The following is a 12,387-nucleotide window of genomic DNA, read 5'->3' as shown; positions in this document are numbered from 1 at the left end:
TCTCTCTCACTGTGTTTCTATAATTTCTATTTTATAATATCATACATGCAACGCAGTTATAAACAAAATTAAAAATGTTTGTCTTGAGTAGTATTTTTAATTACAAATTTAGTTTACAATTTTTTATTTGGGCACTTCCATTAAACAGAGACATCCACAGTTAACAATAAAATAAAGTACATTAAATAAATAAACAATGACTTTAGGCTTTCTATTAATCAGTCCCTTAAATAAGACATGGAGAGGGATGGCAGTGGTCATATAATAAACCTAAGTTGGGTTCATTTACTGCAGGGGTGGGGAGTCTGTTCCGGCCTGTAGGCCACATCCTTCTCCTACTTAACCTTCCAGGGCCAAATTTGACAGGTAGGTGGGGTTGTGCACCTGGCAAGCACCTAGCATTGCTGGTCAGGACTTCAAAGCACCATTTGAGGCTTGCAAAGAGCCCCACATGGTGCTTTGAAGGGCTGCTGATCAACTTGCTCTCTGCAGGAATTGGCTGTATGATCGAGTTCCCGACAAGGAACTGAGTCATGCCACCACACCTGATGTCACATTCTGTCAGATGTGGGGCAGGTGTATGTGGTATAGGAAAAGATTAGGGCCCTTGTCAAAGCAAATTTGGCCAGTGGGCTAGAGGTTCCCTGGCCCTGCTTTAATGTATGGAGTCTCCATACATGGTGGGCTTTTTATGCTGATTAGATTTCTCACCGGAAAGGAAAATTAAATGGGAAAATAATAGTGGATGGTAGTTCAATGACAGCATTGCATATGGATGGTGTGAAAAACTTGCATGCATCAGCGGCACTGAAGTATACAAAAAACTCCCACATGGAGGTATGGATCTGGCAAGTAGCTGGATGTGCGATTGCCTGGGAGTGACATGGACACAATTTGGGATTCCATGATGGAAGAAAAGTGGGACAGAAATATAAGAAAACAAATAAATCCCAAGGTTCTTTGGAAGCAGGTTGTGTGTATGTGTGAAATTGGTAACCTATGCTAGTTATCTATGATTAAACTAAAGATAGGAAGACATGATAAGGAAGTGAGTGCAGGGGAAAAGTGAGCACAGGTTAGATAAAGACAATGCAAGGCTTAACAGTCAGTGGGGATTGAGGGGTGTAGGAGAGAACTAACAGAAAATCGTGGAGATTTTAAATACACAAAGGCTTAAGTAGGATAAAATTTGAGTCTGTTTTTAAGGATATGGACTTACAGAGGAGACGGTCCTGAACTAAAGTAACCAGAAGATTTTAATTACATTCAGTGGTGGCTAGTGCCCATTTGGACTGCATGGGTAAAAGGCAGGGAGCCCAGCAGTAGGCAGAGCCAGAGCTAATGACAGCTGGAGCCAACTGATTCTGGTTTGTTCCCACCCTCCTCCCTGTTGAATTCTACAAGGCATGGGTCTGAGCAGTTTTGCCGTTGCTCCACAACTTCCCCTAGGTCAACCCACTCTTTAGCACTAAATCAGGACAAGCAGCAATCCGCAGAAAACCCGAATGCTGTTTGTTCCAATTCAGTGCTAAAGAACAGGTTTCCCCAGGTAAAAGTGGCGAGGGAAATGGGGGCATGGATAAGACCTAAGGAGAAGAGAGCTGGCGAGCAGTGCCACCCCCCTGGCCTGGTTGTCAGTAGGAAGAAAGGCAGGTGAGGGTTGTCTGAGGTTGGTAGTGCAGTGTCCCAGTTGCCCTAATTGACCAGCTGCCACTGATAATATTAAAATCTCTTGATTTTACAATAGCACAGTATGCCTGACTTGAGAATCCTGGGGTACAATATAAATTAAAAACGGAGTCTGTTTTGTCCACATTGTAGCTGCTGGTGCTCTGGGCTGCAGAGGGAAAGCAAAAAGATTAGTTTCTCTGCTATAATTAGAAGCTTGGCTTCTGACTTCGCCTGGTGGTGCCTTGGCAACCCACCTAAAATTAGCCTAGCAGCCACTGATGCCAAGTGGCAAAGAAAGGAAAAAATGGGCCCATCAAAGGAAAGTAAGATTGTGCCTCTTTCTCCCCTTCTAAAGTTATTTTGGGACTGAACCTTTGAGGCTGGACAGTGCACCTGTTTAACCATTATGTGGTATTCCTTTTCACAGCCTTGACACAACAACTGTTCACTGATATAATGACCCGCTGACAAATCATTGAACTGCACTCTCATTTCCATCTCCCCCTGCTTTTGGTCTTATATTGCCTAAGATGACATCCACACCATAAGTTTAAAGCACATGGCTTCCTCCAAATAACCATGGGAACTGCAATTTACTCCCTCAAAGAGTTGTGGTTTCCAGCACCCTTAACAAATGACAGTTCCCAGGATTCTTTGGGGGAAATCTCTGTGCTTTAAGCATATGGTGTGAACGTGACTTACGGCTCTTCATTTATTTTTAAGCTGGACTTCATCCAGACAGCTCTTCAAATACAGGCATCCCCCACTTACGCATGATTGACCTGCGTGCAAACACATATACTTGAGGTGCTGGGAAACAAATAAATAAATTCAATTCAAACCTGGAAGTGGGGGGAGAGAGCCAGAAAGTCCTCGTGGCTCATGAGGAGACCATCCATAGAGCCTGAAGAGAACGCCAGTGAGCCAAAAGTCCAGAAACGAAGCTTTGAAAACCAACTTATGAGCTCCAAAACAGCGCATGGAAGCTCTTACTGCTGTTGCACTACCCTGTTGAACAGCTGTTGGGGAAGCTGGATTGCAGTGTTTCCTGACCTTTCTGGTGATTTGGAGGCAAAGGTACTGTATAAAAGAAAAAGAGCATGGAGAGCAGTAAAAATAGGCATTTAGAGGCTTTGTAGAGGGTGCTCCCCACTTACACGCATTTTGCTAATGCGCGCAGGGGCCTGGAACATAACCCCCGCTTACTGTACAGGGCTTATATAGATAGAGGTGGGAGTGGGAAGCAAGGGATTCAAGTACATACTGGAAATTTAGGTTTGCACAATTAATGTGGGTCAAAGTGCTCTGTCGCCATAGCACAATGAATATACTTTTAAAAAATGCTGTTTTGTGGTTAGGAAAGTGATGGGGAAGCACACTGAGAAGTGTTCAGAGATTTCCAAACTTTTCATGTTGGTGCACACTTTTAGACATGCATCATTTTGCAACACAGTAATTCAGTTTTACTAGCAAACCGGAGATTTAACTAACCCATTTCCAGCCCTGGGAGGAGAGTGGGGAGCGTTCGCGCGACACACCTCCACACTACAACTGACACACTAAGTTCGGAAAGCTCTGTGTTAGATAAACGATTGGCCAATGGGAAGATGTATAAGCACTGCGAAAGGACAAGGGCTGATTGTCATATACCGCCCTGCAAACAAATCAGAATTAATGCTCAATAAAGACCAGGCGTGGACTAAGCTCTGCATAAGCTTTTTGCAAGCAGATCAGGCTGAAGGCTCAGTAAACAGGTCTGGAGGAGGGAGAGAATATATGATGCATATTCAGATACAGAGGTACTGGTAGGGCAGGATTTTCAGGCCGATGTCCATGGCCCTAACCCATTAGAATGATGGAGGGCCTTCAAACTTATCAGGGTCAACCATGGGCGTACCCAGGATTTTTGTTAGGGGGGGCACCTTTTGTTAGGAGGGGGCAGGTTTTTTTGGGGGGGGCAATCAATTGTATTGATTTTGACTTATTTAGCGGGGCAGCTGCCAAAAGGTCGACCTAGTCCAGCATCCTGTTCTTACAGCAACCAAGCACTGAAGTAATATACCATATATACACATTACCATCAAAAGCAATTGGTTCCCAGTTTGTTTCCAGGCCCAATTCAAGGCACTCACATCAGCGTTTAAAGCTCGAAATAACTTAGGACCAAAATATCTGAAAGAATGCCTCCTCCCCTATAGAACATCTCAGGCCTTAAGATCAACAGAGTGCGTGCTCTTTGTTGTTCTAGTCCTCAGAAACTTGGGGTCACGGTGTCAGCCTGGGAGAGGGCATTATCTGGGGCAGTTCCTAAGTTGTGGGATTTCCTCCCCGCAGAGGTGCATCTAGCACCTTAACTACATTATTTTCATTATATGCTGAAGAGAAGTTATTAATGTTTGATGTTTTGCTGTGTTTTTATATTCTGTTGGATGCCGTCCAAAGTTGCTGAGGCGACCCAGTCAGATGGGCGGTGTACAAGTAATTATTATTATTATTAATAATAATAATAATCAGCCTGTGTGCAGTATATTATATATACAATATTTTAGGACCCACCCTAATTTTGCAACTGTATTTTTAAAAATCGGTTTTTAGTATTATATATTTAAAACAGTTTTGACCTGCCCTGGGACCTGATGATGAAGAGTGGGTAAAAATTGTAACCAGATGAAGAAGGAGGAGGAGGAGGATTCCCTAGAATCATTACAGTCCAGAGTCTAAAATGTGCACCACTGTTGAGATAATATATTCCCAGCAAAATAAACACATTTCTAAAGATATCAACAATCGCTTGCTCTTCTTTCCTCACCAGTGAAACTATGATGAGCTGATATTCTTAGCCTGATTTTGTTTTTCACTGTGAAGGCTCGTACCGCTGCGTTGCAGTTGCAGAAACGCACCAGGGAAGGAGCCTTTGTGGAACTACATTGCCCAGAAGCCCTTGCGCCAGAGGAGGGCGGGGCCAGAGGAAAGAGGCTTGAAAGTCAAAGGCCTGCCTCCATGTGGGCTGCTGGGGTAGCAGTAGCAACAACAGCAGCAGCAGCTGCAGCAGCAGCTAGCAATCTGATTCCACGCTGCCACCTAAATACCAGGTGTTATAAATAAGGGAGAAGAATTTCTCTCGCCTGCTGAGTGACCAACCAGGGCAGCAGGCTGAGAGCCCAGTGAACCCCCCTTCCAGCCCTTTTCTTGAAGCCATGCCAGGCTTCTTCATGTTCCTGGGAAACAAGAGCTTTCTTGGAGCCTTTGGGAGGTTGTGGAGGGTCTGGGGCAGCTGCCCTATAGCGCTGCACAGTAGTAGAAGGAAGGGCTCGTGGAGTGGAGGCAGGGCCCCTGTCTGCAGGGTGCCAGAGCACTGGGTGTTTGCAAGGGGCATCCGGAGCTGGTTGGCTGCTCCCCCATTGGCCATGGCAGCCAAAGTGGATTTGACCACCTCCACTGACTGGAAGGAGGCTAAATGTAAGTGACGTGGAGGCGAAAGTGTGTTGTGTATGTGTGTTTCTGTGGTGTCCTGGTGCTCTGGAGCAAATCTGTGGCCTCCCGCAGTGTTGGGCCCCTTGTTGCCTGCTGGCAGTCCCTGGCACAGTTTTCGTCTCCTGGGCTACTTTATCATATACTCCCCCTGGGCACATGATCCTCATGTTCGCTGTGATTGTTTAAATCCACAATGCCCCTTATTTGTAATGGCACTGCAGCTCTGGCTCTGAGTTTTTCACTACTGTGATAGGACAAAGGGGTGGCATTTTGAGGACGGTCGGCCTGTAGTTACTGAACCAAGAACTCTTCTTGTGTCTGTGTGCACTGTGAACCATGGGTATTTATCTCACGTGTTGAGCTTGCTCTGTTTGGGAGTGGGAAAAGGCTTTTTGCGGTGCATCATGGGAAATATAAATGGTCTCCTAGGAGACTGACAATGGTAGCCGCCATATGTTTCCCAGAGGCCTAGAGAAGGGGAGAACCCCTCCTCCCACTTTTGATAAGAAGCTATGGTTCTTGTACCAAACAGATGCTGTGATGCAGCTGGTAGGCTGTATGCTGTTGGATATGTTTTGGAATGGTCCCCTAAATAAGGTTGCCAACTTAAAAAAGAAAGAGAAAACTTTGGCTGTGCTCCTGGGCCTACAATAACAGCTTGACTGCTAAGAATTGATGGATTCTTATCCATGCCTGGATAAGTGGTAGGGCAAGCTTTGCCGTTAAATTTCTACATGTCACCCTGCTTTTTAAAAGCACAGGAGCGGAGCTAACAGTGAAAGGTGGCAACCATGCCAACGACCAGGACTGCCTCCCAAGCCTTCCTGTTTCTGTCAGTCAGAAAGGACGTGTTAATCTATGTGTGCCCCAAATGCACCTGTATAGCAGTGAATTGTTTTGTTTTTGTTTCCAAACTCCCGAAACTTTTTTTTGGAAGCGGGAGTCTGAGAATACTTTCTGTACAAATTATCTGTGGAGGCACCTGCATATCAAGCTGTGGAAATTGTGTTCCTTGTAGTGCAGTGGGCTGGAGCCTGCTATGGGCCACCTCACTTGGAAGAAGTGAATATAAAACGGCTGAGAAGGAGGGATGAAAGAAACTGGTGGTTTAGAGGAAGGGGTGGGGTGGGATAAGGTACAAGTTGAGTTTGAAAGGAAAATGGGAGAAGACATTACAGGAGATGGGTAAAAATGCTTAGTCACATGAGAGTATAAAGGCAAAAATATGTTTAAAAAGGCCTTCTCCACTTAGAGCCTCTGGATCAGCAAATTCTGCCTTAACATTGGGAAGGCTGAGTTGCAATACCACCCGAGCTATGCTCAACTTGAAGAAAGCTGAGTTAAATAACTACTTGCCACAAGGAAAGTGCTGTGGCAAATAATTTTATCAATTTCTAAAGATGGGTTACAGTACATACTGGCAGAATGTAATGTAAGTAATTGTCAACTGATTATGCCAGACGTTTCCTCCACCTCCCATTTTGTGACTGGGGCTGCGTACAAGCTATGCTTTTAAATCACATTCAAAGAACATTTCTCCCCTCCAAAGAATTCTGGGCACTGTAATATGTTAGAGACTGCTGGGATTGGAATTGTAACTCTGTGAGGGGTGAACTTCAATGCCTGGAATCGTTTGAGGGGGAAATGTGCTTCGAATGTGCTTTTGTGACTGGGTGCGCCTCAGTAATTTTCAAGCGATCTCAAGTGGGGCCAGGGAGTTGAAAGTAGTCGCTGATGTAGAGGTTTTGGGAATGTGTTCCAAGGGCTTCTCAACCCTTCATTTGCATAGGCACAATTTAGGCATATTTGGCTTAGCTGTTGCCCTAGCATAAGTGGAAAACATGCTTTGGAACAGGGATGTGAGGAATTTGTGGCTCTCCAGAGGTTGTTGGAACTCCAGCTCTCATCCAGCCCTAGCCAGGATAGCCATTGGTCAGGGATGATGGGCTTTGTAGTCCAACTATATCTGGAGGCCCCATCCCTTCTCTAGAAGCGTGCCTAGCGCTACACTTTCTTCTTGGGCAGGCTTTATGCCATGAATGTTGTATTGAGGAACACAGCACCCAATATGCTCATGACGAACTGTATGTTTCCCAACAATACGGTTTGAAAGCCGCTACATATATTGGTTGGATTTGCAAATCTCTGCAGAGGGGTGTTGAAGTTCCTAAGGGGTTGAGCATAAGTAATCTTCCAGGAGGCTGATGAAGCTGTAATAGAGTTGCCAAACTTTTTTTTTTAAAAAAACCCTGCCACCTCATCTTAATTAAAAGAAAAAAGAAACATTAATAAATGTCAAGGACAAAGTGTGTCTGAGTTGTGAGGGCCTCTTTGGTGTGAAGGGAGTCGGCTTTTGTTTGCTGAAAAGGGACTGTACTGTTAAGCACCTGTCAGAGGCTGTGTGTTTCTGAAGGCCAGTTGCTGTGACAGGACCCCCCCCCCCGTTCCCCCCTCTTTTTAAAAATTCATTTTATAATATATATAAAGCAGAGCTATAATGCATATAACAAAAGGCAAAAATTAAAAGATGAAAAACAACACTATAAAGTAGGCACATAGAATGAGTAGTTGTTCATGAGTTAAAATAACAAAGTCCAAGTAAAGACTATCAATGTTATCAGATCAAGTATAGTTCCAGATTTGCCAGGCTTATGATGAGGTCTTGAAAATGATGGTTCCACTGTATATGCCACAGAGAGATGCAAAATCATACAAAACGTGTCTGGGGGTTCTAGGCCTTGTCAAAATCTAAAATTATTTGTGATCCCCCCCCCCCATTATAGCTATATTCCAGAGTGAGCAATACTAAGCATTCAGTGTAAGATTTTGGGCTGTTTTCCACTAAATTGCAGTTGCTGTTCATGCTCCCAATATAATATATAAGACCAATTATTCTGACAATATATTTACAGTGGTATCAAAAATATTCAGGAATATTTATTTTGGACAACACACAATGTTGTAATGTTTATCATTTCTGCCAAAATTAAATTCCAAAAATCTTGCACCAATTGACCCCACCATAAATGAGGATATGTACCAACTTTATTGCTACCCCGAGGTAATATAAAGGAAAACATTTTTGACATTTGCAAAGGATCTTTCCTGTTTTAATATTTCTTCTTTCTTAGAAGAGTTTCAGTTGTAAAAATGAAGTGATAAAGAGAAATAAAGAGAAAAAAGTGCAAAAAATACAGTAAAAATAAAATTGTAATGTGATACAATCTTATGGAAATTAGGAAATCAAAATGAAAGCCTTGACAATGCATTTTCTGCTCTGCCATGGTTTTTCTTTTATTTTCTTCCCCACCTCCTTTTTCTGTTTGCAGGATGTGATTCTAGCAGGGTTGAGACAATTTGAATCTTTTGGCAACCATATCTCAGAGGCCTTGCTGGTTTCCATATGGGTTTTTACGTGACACAACAATATGAAATTGTTGGCCCTGTAAAACTCCCCGAGTTCCATGTGAATAATAGAAAAGGGACTGGCTGTTTGATCACTCTGAAATTGTAACTCTGTGAGGGGAATAGGGGCCTCCTAATAACTCTCAGCACCCTTAACAAACAAGAGCTCCCAGAATTATCTAGGGGAAGCCAAGATTCTTTAAAATTGTATAGTGTTTTCAACGTATGGTGTGAATATAAGACCCATTCAACTCACATCAAAATGGCTGCTGGCAAAATGGCAATATGTGGACAAGTGGTGGTGAGAGGTGGCATTCATTTGAGGGGAGGAGAACTGGAGTGGCTGCCATTTTGTTTTTCCTCAGAAAGCCCTCTCCTGAGGTTCTTTTTGAATTTTTGGGAAATTCAAAATGGCCACCTCCATATAAGATAGCAGCCTTCTTCATTACTTGCTGCGGGTTGCTATAGTAGTGGAGTGCAGTTCAGTATTTTAAGGGGGGAAAGGATCTTAGCAGTAATCAATTTCATTTGATGAGGTCAACGTTTATACCTCTCCAAAGAAAGTTGGACTGCAGTGGAGGAGGGGATTTAATGACTTTTTCACATTTCTTCACAACTAATATTTTAGAAATGTTTGGACTTCTCCTCAAATTATTTGGGTCAATTTTTCCAAGGGATTTTTTTTGTGTGTGGAATAATGGTCTGTGACAGCGTTGGGGAACCTGTGGTGGTGGATTCAATCTCCTGTTGGGTCCAGCCACCATGGCCAACAGTAAGAGATGATGGGAGTTGTAGTCCAACCATGTATGGTGGGCCACAGGTTCTCTATCCCTGCTCTACATGTGACACACTAGAGTGATGCCTTGGCTCGGGCATAGGCAAACTCAGCCCTCCAGTTGTTTTGGGACTACAACTCCCATCATCCCTAGCTAACAGGACCAGTGGTCAGGGATGATGGGAATTGTAGTCTCAAAACATCTGGAGGACCGAGTTTGCCTATGCCTGCCTTGGCTGCATACACACAATGCATTTAAAGCACATTTCCCCACTCACAAAGAATCGTGGAAGCTGTAGTTTGCCCCTCACAGAGCTACAGTTCCAGCACCCTCAACAAGCTACACTTCCCATGATTCCTTGGTGCGAAAATGTGCTTTAAATGTATGGTGTGTGCGCAATTACGTTTATTCTTTGTACTTGACTTAGGACTCAGTTATACACCTGCAAATAAAACATTTTAATATACAATGTGACCCTAGAACAGTTTTTATATGTGTGTAGTTTCCACCATAAAGCAGACTTTCCGAAAGGGTTTTGCCATCATTCTGGAGAATGAAGGTTTCCATTGAGCATCCACGAGGCAAAAATATAATGGTTGCATCACTGCTCTGAAAGACCTTCTCTCAGAATTTTTGTGAGTCCTTTCCCCTCAGACTTTGTGCCAATATTTGTCTTTATCCTACTAACCCCTCTTTATTTCTCCTGCTCCTTTTATTTGCTGTTCAGCATTTCTGAAAGGCTTGAATAACAAGCAGAGGCGAGAGCATTATTTCACCAGGGATTTCATCAAACTGAAGCAAATACCAAGCTGGAAAGAAATGGCCAAAAGTGAGATTTTATTTTGTTCTAAAGCTCTTTCTTCTTAAGTATAATTGCATGGGCATGTTGCTTCTCTCCCCCCCCCCCAACCTCCCGTGGAGAAACTCAAGGCAAGGATAATGTGGACTTTGGTTGAGGAAAGGGGGTGTTGTAGAGCTGTTAACATAGAAAGCTTCTAGACACAGGTTCAGCTCTGAGGGCCTTCTGGCAGTTCCCTCAGAAGTTACAGGGAACCAGGCAGAGGACCTTCTCGGTAGTGGCACGTGCCCTGTGGAACGTCCTCCCATCAGATGTCAAGGAGATAAATAACTTTTAGAAGACATCTGGAGGCAGCCCTGTATCTAGAAGTTTTTAATGTTTGATGTGATATTATGTTTTCATATGTGTTGGAAGCTGCCCAGAGTGGCTGTGGCAATCCAGCCAGATGGGTGGGGGGTTGTTGTTGTTTATTATACCATGTCAGGCTGCTGGCTCATTTAGTCTATGGCAGGGGTAGGGAACTGGGTCCGACTTGCAGGCCAGATCCTTTTCTTCCTCCGAAACAGGTCAGGTTTGGCAGGTGAGTGGGGTTGCCTACCTGTCCATCACCTGACATCACAATGACTCATTTTTGCATGGCACTGTGCACAGAAGCCCTGATGATTAGCTAATTGCCAGTGCTTGCAATGGGCTTTTTTTGCAGAGGGTGGGGGATCATCATCAGCTAACTGGTGTTGTCTGCAAACCCACTTTGGCCCAGCCCATACCTTTTTTACTTTCCACACACTTGGCATCAGGTGTTGGACAGGTGGATGTTGTGGAGAGACCTGCAGGCCAGTGGTCTTCCCTGATTGGCAGCAGCTTTCTAAGACTTCAAACAGTGCATATTCTTTGCAATACCCAAGGTCCCAGGTTCAATACCCAGCTTCTCCAGGCAGGACTGGAGAGCCTTGAGAGGTAGCCATTGCAGCCCGTTTTAGATGTTGCTGGACTACAGCTCCCATAATCCCTGACTATTGGTCATTCTGGCTGGGGCTGATGGGAGCTTGGGGTGCTAACACCCGAGGGCACAATGTTCCCTACCCCTGTTGTAGGCCATGCTGAGTTAGATGGACTAATAGTCCAATTTGACATAAAGGCAGCCTTTAAAATGTGCAGTCTCTCCCCCTTGTCTTCTTGATGCCAGGCGCCCGGGTTAAGCAGCCTGAAGAGTCTTTGTTCCCCAAGGATAACCATCTGAATGAGAAGATCTCTCTCTTCCGTGGTGACATCACCAAGCTGGAGGTGGATGCAATTGTCAACGCTGGTGAGTGAGTTTGGCTCTTTTGTTGACTGTGGTTGAGATTGGTTTTAGCTTATTAGTAGCCTTTTATAACTCACATGCCAGGCACTGTCTGTTGGTCTTATGGGGTAGCCTTGCTGCTCCAATTTGTGAAAACTGAAAATGGCAGAGAGATCACACAAGCCTTGCTGGTTTTTGCAGTGCTTCTCATTCCTTGATGGTGGAATGCAAGAAATGAATGTGTAGACCAGGACGGTGGCCCTCTAGTTGTTGGTGGACTGCAACTCCCATCAGCCCCAGCAACCATGGCTAGTGGCAAGGGGGATGGGAGTTGTGTTCCAACAACATCTAAAAGGGCACCCATTCCCACATTCCTCATGTACTTCACTGGCAACAAGGCTTCTAATCGTACCATCCTCTTAACCTCAAAAATGGCCAGGCTCCAATCCTCATAGCTGATTTACAGAACAGCTAATACTTTTGGGATTGCAGAAAGACATTAGAGTTGAAGGTCATTTGAAAGATGTATTGTTTGTGATGTGTGCGCTCTTCTCATTTTTGTCTCTGGTTAAACAGGTTGGGTAGGTTTTTGTGTTCTTTTGAAACCTGTTTAACTTGATAGGAAACAAAAAGAAATACTGTAGGGGTGTACGTAATGGGAAATGATGCTTTTCACAGCCCTGCTTTAAAACGCTCTAGAAGTTTGTCCTTGGTTTTAAAGTTACCAGCTAAGGTTAACAAACACTAAGTGTGAACTTCCAAGTTTTGAACAGAACCCCTTTTCAAGTATAGGAAACAGTGTTGGATGAGAATAATGTGTGGAAGAATTTAGGAGAAAGAAGCTGCTTCTCTAGGTTGGCACTGGCTTAGTTAAACAGAACATTTTGTGAAGCAAAAGAGGAAGTGGGCTTGAATTGGCCCCCTACTTATATTAGACTGCAGTATCTGGCTGCGCTGGATGAGCTGAATTATATACACAA

General features: G+C 44.1%; 1 protein-coding gene and 1 long non-coding RNA gene across 4 annotated transcripts in view; one reads left to right on the top strand and one right to left on the bottom strand.

The window, feature by feature from the left end:
* Window positions 1-105: 105 nt before the first annotated feature.
* Window positions 106-4,762, bottom strand: LOC308575529. The gene is made up of 3 exons (XR_014002858.1): window positions 4,481-4,762; window positions 2,514-2,751; window positions 106-1,837 (listed from the first exon to the last, which is right to left on the bottom strand). It is a non-coding gene; the product is annotated as an uncharacterized lncRNA (long non-coding RNA).
* Window positions 4,763-4,776: 14 nt separating this feature from the next.
* Window positions 4,777-12,387, top strand: part of MACROD1 (mono-ADP ribosylhydrolase 1) — a 315,061-nt gene continuing 307,450 nt past the window's right edge. For 2 of the 3 annotated variants that reach the window (XM_081174241.1, XM_081174242.1), the window contains exons 1-3: window positions 4,781-5,130; window positions 10,054-10,155; window positions 11,312-11,431. In XM_081174241.1, coding sequence (XP_081030367.1) covers window positions 4,869-5,130; window positions 10,054-10,155; window positions 11,312-11,431 — 484 coding nt within the window. In that variant the 5' untranslated portion in view covers window positions 4,781-4,868. Of the gene's footprint in view, window positions 5,131-10,053; window positions 10,156-11,311; window positions 11,432-12,387 lie in introns of all 3 variants that reach the window. The other variant, XM_081174243.1, reaches the window with a different exon arrangement.

Source organism: Podarcis bocagei, assembly GCF_964188305.1.
Source record: "Podarcis bocagei genome assembly, chromosome: 16".
NCBI lineage: Eukaryota > Metazoa > Chordata > Lepidosauria > Squamata > Lacertidae > Podarcis > Podarcis bocagei.
Note: the sequence above shows the minus strand (reverse complement) of the source record. Positions and strands in the feature narration are given on the sequence as shown.